Source organism: Sinocyclocheilus grahami, unplaced genomic scaffold (genome assembly GCF_001515645.1).
Source record: "Sinocyclocheilus grahami isolate Dianchi unplaced genomic scaffold, SAMN03320097.WGS_v1.1 scaffold1229.1, whole genome shotgun sequence".
NCBI classification, from domain to species: Eukaryota; Metazoa; Chordata; class Actinopteri; order Cypriniformes; family Cyprinidae; genus Sinocyclocheilus; species Sinocyclocheilus grahami.
The window spans coordinates 3,457-18,943 of NW_015506408.1; the positions used below are offsets into that span (position 1 = coordinate 3,457).

Here is a 15,487-nt window from a genome sequence, read left to right on the forward strand (position 1 = left end):
ACGATTAATCGCATACAAAATAAAAGTGTTTACATAATGTGTGTGCATTTATAAATACACACATGTAAATATTTAAGAAATATGTTATATATATAAATACAGTGGGTACGGAAAGTATTCAGACCCCCTTAAATTTTTCACTCTTTGTTATATTGTAGCCATTTGCTAAAATCATTTAAGTTATTTTTTTTTCCTCATTAATGTACACACATCACCCCATATTGACAGAAAAACACAGAATTGTTGACTTTTTTGCAGATTTATTAAAAAAGAAAAACTGAGATATCACATGGTCCTAAGTATTCAGACTCTTTGCTGTGACACTCATATATTTAACTCAGGTGCTGTCTATTTCTTCTGATCATCCTTGAGATGGTTCTACACCTTCATTTGAGTCCATCTGTGTTTGATTATACTGATTGGACTTGATTTGGAAAGCCACACACCTGTCTATATAAGACCTTACTGCTCACAGTGCATGTCAGAGCAAATGAGAATTATGAGGTCAAAGGAACTGCCTGAAGAGCTCAGAGACAGAATTGTGGCAAGGCACAGATCTGGCCAAGGTTACAAAAAAATTTCTGCTGCACTTAAGGTTCCCAAGAGCACAGTGGCCTCCATTCCTTAAATGGAAGACGTTTGGGACGATCAGAACCCTTCCTAGAGCTGGCCGTCTGGCCAAACTGAGCTATCGGGGGAGAAGAGCCTTGGTGAGAGAGGTAAAGAAGAACCCAAAGATCACTGTGGCTGAGCTCCAGAGATGCAGTCGGGAGATGGGAGAAAGTTGTAGAAAGTCAACCATCACTGCAGCCCTCCACCAGTCGGGGCTTTATGGCAGAGTGGCCCGACGGAAGCCTCTCCTCAGTGCAAGACACATGAAAGCCTGCATGGAGTTTGCTAAAAAACACCTGAATAAGATTCTCTGGTCTGATGAGACCAAGATATAACTTTTTGGCCTTAATTCTAAGCGGTATGTGTGGAGAAAACCAGGCACTGCTCATCACCTGTCCCAACAGTGAAGCATGGTGGTGGCAGCATCATGCTGTGGGGTGTTTTTCAGCTGCAGGGACAGGATGACTGGTTGCAATCGAGGGAAAGATGAATGTGGCCAAGTACAGGGATATCCTGGACGAAAACCTTCTTCAGAGTGCTCAGGACCTCAGACTGGGCCGAAGGTTTATCTTCCAACAAGACAATGACCCTAAGCACACAGCTAAAATAACGAAGGAGTGGCTTCACAACAACTCTGTGACTGTTCTTGAATGGCCCAGCCAGAGCCCTGACTTAAACCCAATTGAGCATCTCTGGAGAGACCTAAAAATGGCTGTCCACCAATGTTTACCATCCAACCTGACAGAACTGGAGAGGATCTGCAAGGATGAATGGCAGAGGATCCCCAAATCCAGGTGTGCAAAACTTGTTGCATCTTTCCCAAAAAGACTCATGGCTGTATTCGATCAAAAGGGTGCTTCTACTAAATACTGAGCAAAGGGTCTGAATACTTAGGACCATGTGATATTTCAGTTTTTCTTTTTTAATAAATCTGCAAAAATGTCAACAATTCTGTGTTTTTCTGTCAATATGGGGTGCTGTGTGTACATTAATGAGGAAAAAAAATGAACTTAAATGATTTTAGCAAATGGCTGCAATATAACAAAGAGTGAAAAATTTAAGGGGGTCTGAATACTTTCCGTACCCACTGTATATATATATATATATGGTCTACACTGGCACGACAAATCCCCGACAGAAAACTGCTGCTGCGTTCTATTCATGACGTATTGACACAAATTTCAAATGATTTTCAACGGTCACTTTGTCGCATCCAGTGTACTAGACAGACTTTAGCTGACCACAGACACGGTGTTACTGGCCTATCAAGAAGAAACAAAGCAACCTCTGTGTCCGATCGCAGGCCTTCCGCTCCTTGAGTTCTCTCCAGTGCTGGAAACCTGATCCGATATTTACACAGGTCCTACTGCTTGCCTTAAGCCTTCTTTTGTTCCGCAGACGTTTTCCTCTTTTGTTTTTTTTATTCGCCATCTCTACATTTCTGTTGCTCAGCTCAGCTAATGTCCGTCCTGTGCACTGAACGCTCTCTCCTCCACATCATGAGTAGACCCTTACTGCTGATTGGCTACAAGTTTGTTTTGGTAGTCGGCTCAAATCAGTTAAGCGTTTTTGAAAAGTCGCTTACCCCACCGTTAACTCATAATTCTGACCTTTTTTTTCTCTGAATTCTGAGTTTACATGTCACAATTCAAAACTTTTTTTCTTGGAATTCCGAATTTACATCTCAATTCTAAACTTTTTTTTTTTTTTTTTAATTCTAAATATACATCTCACAATTTGGACTTTTTTTCTCTGAATTTTGAATTTCGTAGAATTCTGAGTTTACATACCGCAATTCTGACTTTTTTTCTCAGAATTCTGAATTTACATCTCACAATTCTAAACTTTTTTTTTTTTTTTCTCTGAATTCTGAGTTTACATCTCATCATTTTTACTTTTTCTTGGAAGTCTCAGAATTGCAAGTTTAAACTCGTAATTTGTACTTTTTTCTCAGAACTGCAAGTTTGCCTCATATTTCTGACTTTTTTTCTTGGAATTATGAATTCACATCTTGCAACTTTCACTTTTTTTTCTAAAAAATGTTTTACGGAATAAATTAATTTAAAAGTGTAATTGCAACTTTTCATCTCATAATTAATTATTCTCAGAATTGTGAATTCTAAATATACATCTCACAATTTGGACTTTTTTTCTCTGAATTTTGAATTTCGTAGAATTCTGAGTTTACATACCGCAATTCTGACTTTTTTTCTCTGAATTCTGAGTTTACATCTCATCATTTTTACTTTTTCTTGGAAGTCTCAGAATTGCAAGTTTAAACTCGTAATTTGTACTTTTTTCTCAGAACTGCAAGTTTGCCTCATATTTCTGACTTTTTTTCTTGGAATTATGAGTTCACATCTTGCAACTTTCACTTTTTTTTCTAAAAAATGTTTTACGGAATAAATTAATTTAAAAGGGTAATTGCAACTTTTCATCTCATAATTAATTATTCTCAGAATTGTGAGAATTATTCGTTTGTGGCCACATTTCACTAATTTGTTTCCTTAAAGTATGCCCGCAATTTAACCAAATTAAAAAGAGGAAACAAATTAGTCTTAGAAATGAATTCTTTATTTATTAGCCATGAATAACAAGATATTTTTACTACCGCATGTCACGTGCAGAGCTCCGTAAATGTAAATGTGTGATATTCCAAAATACATATTCCAAAAAACATGCAGCACTTCAAACTAAATATGTCAGTTTGAGTCTTACTGTTTCCATCCTGCAGGTGGTGATAAAGCGACGGCCGATACTGTATGTGGTGAACCTGATCATCCCCAGCTCCTTCCTCATGATCATTGACATCATGTCCTTCTACTTGCCGCCGCACAGCGTGGATCGATCCTCTTTCAAAATGACCCTTATCCTGGGATATACAGTCTTTCTTCTCATTATGAACGACCTGCTTCCCAGCACTGCTAATGGAACGCCTTTAATAGGTCAATTAGCCACAACACACCAGTGTGAAGCAATGTGTGAACTTCTGGCCTAAAGCATTAAAGCATTTGTGGAAGTCTACTTTGGGTTTAAGAAGAGAAAACCTTTGATAGATGGCTTAACAAAAGCTTTGATAGATCAATAGATCAACGTTGTACCAATATTTTACCGATATTTGCACATTTTTCTTTTCCTAATATTTGCACATTTTGTACATTATAACTGCAAACCTGCAGGATATCTGATTGTGGAAAAATGTAAATATCGGGATATCATTTCAGTAGGAAACCACACATTTGCGAGCAAAAGACTTCCCCACGCAGATTTTGCACTGGGTTCAGTTGGTAATGCGAATTTGCCATGTTGGTCAAAAGAAAGCTGCTTGGTTTGAATTGCTGAGCGGTGTTTACATCTCTACACTACTGACAATAGGCAACTGACCTTTTTTTGCTCATGAAATTTTGCAAATGTGAACGCGCCATTATACTGAAGTCCTCCAAGGCCAACAGTTAACCAAAACACAGTAGAAAGATGTAACATGTAGAGTGATATGAGAGACATAACAGTACAACCGGTATGTTGCCATGGACAATGTACAATTGACATGATTGACCAATAAGGATCAAGTATTTCAGAGAGAATAAAGAATTTGATTATGTAGTATTGTTAACACTTTTTAAACACTCATTTAGTTTTATCTCTAAAATTTGGTTTCACCTCCTAGGTATCTATTTCTCTGTGTGTCTGGCACTCATGACCATAAGTCTGCTGGAGACAGTCCTCATCACCTGCGTCCTCCACCACAATTCAATGAAATACAGGGAGGTGCCACATTGGGTTCAGGTGCTGGTGATGCGCTTCATTGCTCGACTTATTTGCTACAGTTTCCCTGAAGACCCTTTAGCCAAGCTAGAAGGGAAACAAGAAACCAATCCATGGGTCGTCCAGCCCTCACAATCAATGTCCAGTCAACAGACATCCACTAATGGTGAGACCAGAATAGATCCTGATGTTAACAATAGATCCTGATGTTAACTTTCAAATCAAAGCTGTCCAAACCTGTTCCTGGATGGCCGGTGTCCTGCAGAGTTTAGCGCCAACCCTAATTTAACACGCCTGATTCACCTAATCAAGGTCTTCAGATTCACTTGAAACTTCCTGGCAATTGTATTGGAGCTTGTTGAAGCTAAACTCAGCAGGATGTTGGTCCTCCAGGAGCAGGAGGGGACACCTCTATTTAAGATGCTAAATGTTTGCTTTTTGTCCCCTAGCGTCTGGATCCATGACACTGGATGTGCCTGAACTAAGACAGATCAGTCAGGATCTTAGAGAGATGAACACTTATTTGTCCATTCTACGAAAAGAAGACCATCTACAGAACCAGTGGTGTCATGTGGGCTACATCCTGGACTTCCTTCTCTTCCGCATTTACCTGTTGATAATCACGGGATACGCGCTTGTAATCATATGCATGTGGTGCATTTGGATGAACCAGTAGAAAGAGTACAGGCTAGTAGAAAAGAATGTTTACATATACTTTTGGTTGTTTTCTCATATTCACTACAGCAGAAATGTAGTGAGTAGAAATTGACCGATATTGATTTTTACATTTTTCCATAATTAAATATCGGTTTTGGAATGTCAGAGCCACCATTAAATGGTTAATTTACAAATATTGGTTATCGACATATAAACATGCAAATAATCTATATCGGTTATAATAGGGTGAACATATGTCCTCTTTTCCTGTCCTGGTCAGGACCAAAGACATTGCTTTGACTGTTCTCTGCAGATTCCGCCTTCTTACATGCCACATTGGTAAATTATGTACTTTTCAGTCATTACTTTGTACAAGTATGAAAACAATAGGAAAACAAAGGCAAAACATGGACATTTTAGGCAATTTAAAAACCCCCGCCAGGGAATTTCAAAAAAAAAAAAAAAAAGTATGTATGGTCACCCTATTGTAACCGATACCGATTATTTGCAGGTTTATGTGGCAATAACCGATAAGCATAACTGAACCATTTATCGGTGGATCTGACATTACAAAACCGATATCTGATTATGGAAAAATGCACAAATATCGGTAAAACCGATTAACAGTCCATCAAAAGTTTTGTGTAACAACAACAACACAATAATGACTCCAAAACAAAGGCAAAAGTAGTCTAAACATCTTTAATTGTCAGTTACATATATTTACATAAGAAATTATATATGTACATCTCAAATAGTGCATCAAAAGCCCCTGAATAAAAAAAGGCAACTCAGTAATTTTACAACAATAAGCTCAAGTGGACACATCGTCAGCAGGATCAAATGAAACATTACAAACTTAATATTAGATCCCATAATCAACCACACAATAGCAAGTTTGTTCATTCGTTCAATCTCATATAATTAAGGTCAGTGCATTTAAGTCATTTAATGCTTGTGGCAGAGTAGCACATGGTCGTTATTGCTTCAGATATACTCACAGCAGCAAACAAATTGAATATATTTTCTTTTAAATACTACTCAAACTAACTTAGGTCCAGTATGTATGATGTAATACAACTTTCCAATGTAATAAACTCTTTTAATCAACTTACACTTTGGTACAACTTTCTTTTTCGATGAGTAGCTTCATTGGATGAGTATGGGCCACTGTGCAAGATTTTGGACTGAATGTGAGATGTTGGAATGATGTTCTGGCTCAAACATTAATACAATTCTCATTCAAACAAACATCAAACTAGTGCAAATTAAAGAACCAACAAGACATTTTTTGTCTAACAAGGGACAGAAAACATACAAAGTGCCATTTTTTGGTAGGTGCAAAATGTTAAAGCAAAAAGGCCTTCAAATTTACAATTAAAGACCAGTATTGGGCCTCATTTGTGAAACTTGAACTTTGTAGTAACTTCCACAAGAATGGTTTTACAAATTGGTTTTATTTATATTTCTGGTTAAAATGTTCACAAAACCAAAACAATTTATGCATACTACGCATATGCGTATTTACGCAATTATGAATAAATTGTTTTTGGAATAACCAGAGCAAATTTCAGTCTAAAATGGTTTTACGAAAAAGCAAATAGAATTTCTAAATACAAAATGGTGCAAAAAATAATTCTTACATAAATGGTTGCATTCAGTTCAATATGCCGATTTACGCTTCAATCGTTAACAGACATTTGCATAAAAATTTGTTTTACTTGAAATTCGTAGTTTACTTAAGGTACATTGTTGCATTAAATTAATATTATTTATTTACAAATTATTAAATTAATTTGGCTCACATTTCACGAATGAGGCCTTTTGTTTCAGTAGCTTTGATCTTTAACACAGTAAGCTTGGACCTGGCACTTCTAGAAACCTCTGGAGAAACAGATTGTGCAAAACAAAGAGGCATACAACAGGTTATACGCTTAAATATAACCAACAAAAAGCAGATAGACAATAACATTACACATAAATCCCTACACATAAAAGCTTACGACAGGACTCAACAGCCTGTTGATTAAAAATAAATTGGATTTTTAAGGATAGAGGCAACAAACAAACAAAACACGGCACATAGTAAAAAAACAATACGATTTTGTGTCTGAAGGCGGCAGTCCTTAAAAAGCAGAAACGTCTTGTTTGCACAAAACTCTTTAGCATTAATGATCCATTGTGCTACAGTCAGCAGGACTTTTAGAGCAGCTTATTTTGGACGGGAATCAAGAAACGTTTGGCTGAATATCAGTCACTACATTCACTGCTGCGCTGTGCTCTGGTGAAATCTTACTGGCATTGTGTGTTAGGTCCCGCTGGCCTCGTCCTCCTCTCTGTCCTCCTGCTCCTCCATGTTCTTGCGAGCCATCCGCTCTCTCCTCTCGGCGAGTCTCAGACAGCGGGGACACTGCTTCCCTCCCTTAAAGCAGGTCTTATGATAGCATGCATGGCAATCTGCACAACAAAAAAACAGACCATTACAACCAACCACCATAACATGGGAAAAAGACCTAAAGAAACATTGTAGTTTAGCTTAATAAATGTATAAATAAATGCATTGATGTATAAATAAGTGCATATACAAATAAATGTATAAATAAATAAATGCATGTATAAATAATAGCAGAAATAAATAAAAAGCAGAACAAATAAAAATAAAAAAACAGAAATGTATAAATGCATATAAACAAATATAAATGTATGCATACATTTATTTATGCATTTTATTCATTTATGCATATAAATAAATGCAGAAATAATTGTATAAATAACAAAAAAATAATATAAGCATTACTAATTATTATATATTAAGGAAGAAAATCATAAATAAATCCATAAACACAAACAAATAATTGTATAAAAACATGCATAAATAAATGTGTGCATAATTGCACACAGAAACAAATGTATAAATAAATAAATACCTTTCAGTTTATAAATAAATACATGTATAAATTCATAACAAACTTATAAATAAATGTATAAATGCATAAACTTAACATAAATGCATAAATTAATGTTGAAATAAATGCTTAAAGAAATATAGAAAAAACAATAAATGTAGAAATAAAAGCAGAAATAAATCAAAAGCAGAATAAAAGCCGAAACGCAGAAATTCATACATAAATGTATAAATAAATGCATATCTTTACTTTTTTATATATGGTATAAATAAATCCATAAATAAAAGAAATAAATCCATGAATGCATAAACAAATAATTGTATAAAATACTATTTAAAATAAACAGAAAATACTGTTCAATTTATAAATAAATAAATGTATACATGCATAACATACATTTATTTCTAATGTAGAAATAAATGTATGAATGCAGAAATAAATAAACAAATAAATGCAGAAATAAACTAAATTCGAAATACTTTTCAATTTATAAATAAATGTATAAATGCATAATAAATGCATTTAGAAATAATTACATGCATTTAAAAAAAAATGCATAAATAAATGCATTAATCAATCAATCAATAAGAGGCTCACCTTCACAGCGCAGGCACTTGCTGAGCTCGTAGGGGAAGATAATGTCCTTGTCATTTCCACAGAACTCACAAATGAAGCCCTTGGCCTGGCAGAGCTGTAGGAGAACAACAAGAGAAGAACAAATAAACCTGATAGATCTAGATCAACCGCAAATCTAGACCATGAAATATCACCTAAACCAGTGTTCTCAAACTCAATTCCTGGAGGCCCACAGCTCTGCACAGTTTTGCTCCAACCCAAATCAAGCACACCTGATCCAGATAATCAAGGTCTTCGTGATCACTAGGAATTTCCACAAGCAGGTGTGAGCTGGAGCTGGTTGGAGCTAAACTCTGCAGAGCCGTGGCCCTCCAGGAATTGAGTTTGAGACCACTGACCTAAACAAACGCAATGTTATGTAACTCCTCACCACGCAGTCCGTGACGTGGCTGGAGCCGAGGCGCAGCAGATCTCGCAGCTTTGGCCCCAGACCGCCGCTGCGGACAGCCGTGAGGTCGTTGAGAGAGAACAGGTGAAAGTCTTCGGTCAGATGTCCAGGAAGAGTGTCGAACTGATCCAGAACCCTGTCAACAGAACAGAGACTTGAGACGCAGTGCTCTTCAGTGCGGTCTCGAAGAAAAAGTGCAGGAAAATCACTCACTCTTGAGCCAAACGGCACGTTCTTAAGAGATTCTTCATGTGGTTCAACTGCTCCCTCAATGCCTGTAATACAGGAGATTCCTTCTTAATGAAGCAATACGAATCACAATTAGAAACATTATATTAGAAGTACAAAAATCTGGGGTAAGAATACTCAAGCATTCTTTCAAAAATGATTTGATCAAAAGTAAAGAAAAAACAGTAAAAACGGTAATATTGTGAAATATTATTACAATTCAACCACTTTTTTTTAGTGCATTTTAAAATATTATTTATTCCCGTCATGGCAAAGCTGAATTTTCAGCACCTTAAATGTTTCTTTGATTGATAGAAAGTTTAAAAGAACAACATTTATTTAAAACCGAAATATTTTGTAACATTATAAATGTCTTTACTGTCACTTTTGATCAACTTAATGCATCCTCGCTGAATAAAATATTAGTTAATAAAATATCGTACTGACCTCAAACTTTTGAACAGTAGTGTATATATTTAGTGCATTTATATAAACTATATTGTTACACATTTTATAATATATTATTATATTAATATTTTATTAATTATTACACTATTACAACAAAACAACAGATTCGCATTTTTAATTTTGAACAATACACTTCCCAAAAGATAAAACTACATTAATGTGTTCTTTGTGCTTAGCAAAAAGTTACTTTTAATGGTTTAATCCATCCTTACAAAATAAACATAATAAATTAAATATATATATATATATATACAGTGGGGCAAAAAAGTATTTAGTCAGCCACCAATTGTGCAAGTTCTCCCACTTAAAAAGATGAGAGAGGCCTGTAATTTTCATCATAGGTATACCTCAGCTATGAGAGACAAAATGAGAAAAAAAGTCTAGAAAATCACATTGTAGGATTTTTAAAGAATTAATTGGTAAATTCCTCTGTAAAATAAGTATTTGGTCACCTACAAACAAGCAAGATTTCTGGCTCTCACAGACCTGTAACTTCTTTTTTAAGAGGCTCCTCTGTCCTCCACTGGTTACCTGTATTAATGGCATCTGTTTGAACTCGTTATCAGTATAGAAGACACCTGTCCACAACCTCAAACTGTCACACTCCAAACTCCACCATGGCCAAGACCAAAGAGCTGTCAAAGGACACCAGAAACAAAATTGTAGACTTGCACCAGGCTGGGAAGACTGAATCTGCAATAGGTAAGCAGCTTTGTGTGAAGAAATCAACTGTGGGAGCAATTATTAGAAAATGGAAGACATACAAGACCACTGATAATCTCCCTCGATCTGGGGCTCCATGCAAGATCTCACCCCGTGGGGTCAAAATTATCACAAGAACTGTGAGCAAAAATCCCAGAACCACACGGGGGGACCTAGTGAATGACCTGCAGAGAGCTGGGACCAAAGTAACAAAGGCTACCATCAGTAACACACTGCGCTGCCAGGGACTCAAATCCTGCAGTGCCAGATGTGTCCCCCTGCTTAAGCCAGTACATGTCCAGGCCCGTCTGAAGTTTGCTAGAGAGCATTTGGATGATCCAGAAGAGGATTGGGAGAATGTCATATGGTCAGATGAAACCAAAATATAACTTTTTGGTAAAAACTCAACTTGTCGTGTTTGGAGGAGAAAGAATGCTGAGTTGCATCCAAAGAACACCATACCTACTGTGAAGCATGGGGGTGGAAACATCATGCTTTGGGGCTGTTTTTCTGCAAAGGGACCAGGACGACTGATCCGTGTAAATGAAAGAATGAATGGAGTCATGTATTGTGAGATTTTGAGTGAAAACCTCCTTCCATCAGCAAGGGCATTGAAGATGAAACGTGGCTGGGTCTTTCAGCATGACAATGATCCCAAACACACTGCCCGGGCAACGAAGGAGTGGCTTCGTAAGAAGCATTTCAAGGTCCTGGAGTGGCCTAGCCAGTCTCCCGATCTCAACCCCATAGAAAATCTTTGGAGGGGGTTGAAAATCCGTGTTGCCCAGCGACAGCCTCAAAACATTACTGCTCTAGAGGAGATCTGGATGGAGGAATGGGCCAAAATACCAGCAACTGTGTGTGAAAACCTTGTGAAGACTTACAGCAAACGTTTGACCTCTGTCATTGCCAACAAAGGGTATATAACAAAGTATTGAGATGAAATTTTGTTATTGACCAAATACTTATTTTCCACCATAATTTGCAAATAAATTCTTTAAAAATCCTACAATGTGATTTTCTGGATTTTTTTTCCTCATTTTGTCTCTCATAGTTGAGGTATACCTATGATGAAAATTACAGGCCTCTCTCATCTTTTTAAGTGGGAGAACTTGCACAATTGGTGGCTGACTAAATACTTTTTTTCCACTGTATGTATATATATATATATTTGGGGTGTAACAGTACACAAACATTATGGTTCGGTACGTACCTCGGATTTGACGTCACGGTTAAGTATAGTTTCGGTACAGCAGGAGGAAAAACTATACATAAAATTGCTTTTTTTAATTATTATTATTAAACAATGGTTTACTGAACAAATTGCTCTCTTTAAATGAATTAAATTACAATTAAAATATTCTAAAGGATAAAAATCTACCTTAGGTTATGCAATAAACTCATTTACATTACTATAAGGTTACAATTAACAACAGAGTCCAAACTTAAATTGAATTACTATTTATTTTTAAATATAATAATCGACACTCAACTAAAAAAAAAAAAATATGCAAACATATAAACTGCACATAATGTAGTTTTTAAATTAACTTCTAAATTATAAAATTCCTGCCTATTTGTTGTTGAAATATATTAATTTACACAGTGGCTGTCATAAATTGTTTCATAACACATTTATTCAAACATGCATTAAATAATTAAGACCACTAACAGATAACGTAGGGATGGGCGATATCTTTTGCGATATACCGGTAAAAATTCTCCCCACGATAAGAATTAGTCTTCCCGCAATAATAACGATAAAGTCTAGTTGTGGACATATTTCTGTGTGGAACGTGAAACTGAGGAGGAGTTTATCGCTAAATGAGAAGCTCCTTCTACAATCTGTAACTGCTTTGGTTAGGGCTGTACAGTGCACAAAAAATCGGTCTGAATAAATATACTACAGTAGCATGCGTGCGATACAGTTTTGCATGTTTATGAGCCTGTTTACAAACCTGTTGTCCAACAAAGATATCATTTATTGACATGCATTTTCTCCAAATTAACTTAATAACAGTTGAGTGTTTGAAATAACTTCTTTTTGTGACCAGACATGGTTTCATATTACAGAATGATAGTATTATATACAGTGATAAAGGCTATGTCGATTAGCAGTGCATTATAAATATACTTTCCTTATAAAAAATAACCAAGATTGCTTGAACACAGATAAATCATATATTTTGTGCAATCGTATGTTTATTGCCTTCAAGTTTCATTAGTTAAAATTTCTCTATCTCCGTTGTGCGTTTTATTCAGCAATAACTGGATTGCTTCGCCCCAATTCGCCTACTTATACTATGCCCTAAAAGTATGTACTGTTTTTGTGACGAAAAAGTACATACTTTTGAGTATGTAGCAAAATAGTAGGCAAGCTTTGGGACATACTACTTCGCCATAACTGCGTCTTTAACATTTGCTCTGTTGCTTAGTTACGTGCATTCTGTCACTGTTTAAACTGCACTGTCAATCATCTTATCACAGTTAACATCATCCACATTTCGTTTAATTTAATTTCCTACCGTATTGGAGAGAAATGAAGAGGCACGTTGATCGTCGCGGGTCTATCATGTTGAGAACGGCTCATGTGCTTGCATAATGATGCATTTAAAAGTCAACGACCAAACATATCATTAAACATGTTCACAATGTTTCTACAGATGAAATATAATGCGCATAACATTAAATAAATATTTTTAATCAGGTTAGACATTGATTATCTATCACTCAAACCCCTTTCTCTGCCTGTGCGTCGGTCTCGCATATCGCCATGTTTGTAGTTTTTAAACACGTTTTATGTGTTTGTAATTATAATCGAATACTCGTCCGCCGCGCAATGTGTTGTGAGCAATATTAGCCGTTAGAGTCAATCTGCACTTCGAATTTTAAACTCAAGTAGTAGACCATCCGGGAATCTTTGGCATACTCTTTTCAAAATACTATGATTTGGGACATACTAACTCTAGTTTCGAATACTATTTAGGACGGATAGAATGTGAATTGGGACGCAGCAGATACCTTTGTCCATATTAGGGATTTCCTGGAGTGTCGTCAGTTGTATTACTTCTGCGATGCATATGTGGAGTTTCTGCACAAGGGCGCCCTCTGGCTTCCAGTATGAATTAAACAGTAATTACATTACATGTGTACTCGGTAATGCTCACAACACCCTATTTTGGGTAAAAATAGGAAAGATAATACTTTTCTCTAAAGACACAGGATTCCCCGAATTATCGTCATTGATATCGTTATGACAATAAATAAGAGAAATATCGTGATATATTTTTAAGCCCATATCGCACATCCCTAGTATATAGTCTGATATTTCACGAAATGCTCTTCTCTAGACTACATTTCTCTAGCATATATCGAGCTGTAGACACTGATGACTTGCCTGAGGTAAATGCAATGCTAAGTGACATTTTTTTATTGACGTCTTTCCGCAATTGGAACACTGATTGAGTGATTACATGAGATGTTCATTCAAGTTTATTTTGTGTAAAACTAGTAGTAAAGAGGAAGGGATGATCCTGTACCGAAAATTTTCGGTACGAATACGTGTACCGTTACACCTCAAATATATATATAGTATTCATAAAGTATTCATACCCTTATTTTTTGTTTTTGTTATGTTGCTGCCTTATGTTAAACTGCTTTATATAACTTTTTTTCCACATCAATCTACACTCCATACACCATAATGGTAAAGCAAAAACAGGTTTTTAACATCTTAAATGATTCCATTGAATAAGTATTCATACCCTTATCTGGGACAGTTGAAATTTAGCTCAGGAGCATTTATATTGCTTGCAGATGTTACTACACTTCGAGTGAAGTTAACCTGTGGCACATTTATTTGAATGGGTATGATTTGGAAAGGCATACAAGCCTTAACAAAAGCTTTAACAGCTGATGATGCATATCAGAGCAAAAACTAAGCCCTGAGGTAAAAAAAATACTGTGTGTAGAGCTCAGAAATAGGTCTGCGTCAAGCCACACATCTGGGGAAGAGTTCAGAAAAAAATTCTGCTTCATTGAAGCATGTAGTCTCTGTTACCCTTAATGGAAGAAGTTTGAAACAACCAGGACTCTTCCTTGAGCTGGCCTCCTGGCCAAACTGACCAACTTATGGAGAAGGGCTTTAGTTAGAGTGGTGAGCAAGAAGCTGATGGTCACTCTAGTTGAGCTCTATGATCATATATGGAGATAAGAGAAATCTACAGAAGGACAAACATCACTGCAACACTCCACCGATCATGGCTTTATGGCGGTGTGGCCAAACTCAATCCTCTCCACAGTGAAGACACATGAAAACACACTTGGAATTTGCAAAAAAGCACCTAAAGGACCCTCAGACTGTGAGAAACAGGATTCTCTGGTCTGATCACCTACAGCTCAACCTGGCAAAGACTGAGCTTCTTGTCTTCCCTGCCACTCCAACTGTACAGTATGATTTTTCCATCCAGCTAGGTTCTTCTACAGTTACCCCATCAACTTCGGTCAGAAATCTTGGCGTAATCTTTGATGACCAGCTGACCTTCAAAGACCACATTGCAAAGACTGCTTGATCTTGCAGGTCTGCATTACACAACATCAGAAAGATCAGGCCCTTTCTAACGGAGCATGCTGCACAACTTCTTGTCCAGGCCCTTGTCATTTCTAGGCTGGACTACTGCAATGCTCTTCTGGTTGGACTTCCATCAAGCACAATCAAACCTCTACAAATGATTCAGAATGCAGTGGCACGACTGGTCTTCAACGAGCCCAAAAGAGCCCATGTTACACCTCTCTTTATCTCCTTGCACTGGCTACCGGTTGCGGCTCGAATCAAGTTCAAGACATTGATGCTTGCATATAGAACAGCCACAAGCTCAGCACTCGCCTACTTCCACTCACTATTATGAATCTACATCCCCTCCAGAAGTCTGAGAAGTCTATGAGCGACGCCTCGTGGTACCATCACAGAGGCACAAAATCACTTTCCAGAACATTCTCGTTCACCGTTCCTAGCTGGTGGAATCATCTTCCCACCCCTATTCGGAATGCTGAATCCCTGACAATTTTCAAGCGACAGCTGAAAACTCATCTCTTTCGAAGCTACTTGACTTCATCATAAAAAATT

At 36.8% G+C, this 15,487-nt stretch overlaps 2 protein-coding genes across 3 annotated transcripts in view; one reads left to right on the forward strand and one right to left on the reverse strand.

The window, feature by feature from the left end:
- LOC107568254 (5-hydroxytryptamine receptor 3A-like) overlaps positions 1-5,430 on the forward strand; it is a gene marked incomplete at its 5' end in the record, with an annotated part of 8,660 nt that extends 3,230 nt beyond the window's left edge. Inside the window, 3 exons of the mRNA XM_016254187.1 lie at positions 3,319-3,557; positions 4,280-4,543; positions 4,827-5,430. Coding sequence (XP_016109673.1) covers positions 3,319-3,557; positions 4,280-4,543; positions 4,827-5,053 — 730 coding nt within the window. The remainder of the gene's footprint in view (positions 1-3,318; positions 3,558-4,279; positions 4,544-4,826) is intronic.
- A 292-nt stretch (positions 5,431-5,722) lies between these two features.
- Positions 5,723-15,487, reverse strand: part of LOC107568258 (run domain Beclin-1-interacting and cysteine-rich domain-containing protein-like) — a 38,236-nt gene continuing 28,471 nt past the window's right edge. For both annotated transcript variants that reach the window (XM_016254190.1, XM_016254189.1), the window contains 4 exons: positions 9,178-9,239; positions 8,947-9,100; positions 8,538-8,631; positions 5,723-7,491 (listed from right to left, as the gene is read on the reverse strand). In XM_016254190.1, the coding sequence (XP_016109676.1) occupies positions 7,343-7,491; positions 8,538-8,631; positions 8,947-9,100; positions 9,178-9,239 (459 nt within the window). In that variant the 3' untranslated portion in view covers positions 5,723-7,342. The remainder of the gene's footprint in view (positions 7,492-8,537; positions 8,632-8,946; positions 9,101-9,177; positions 9,240-15,487) is intronic.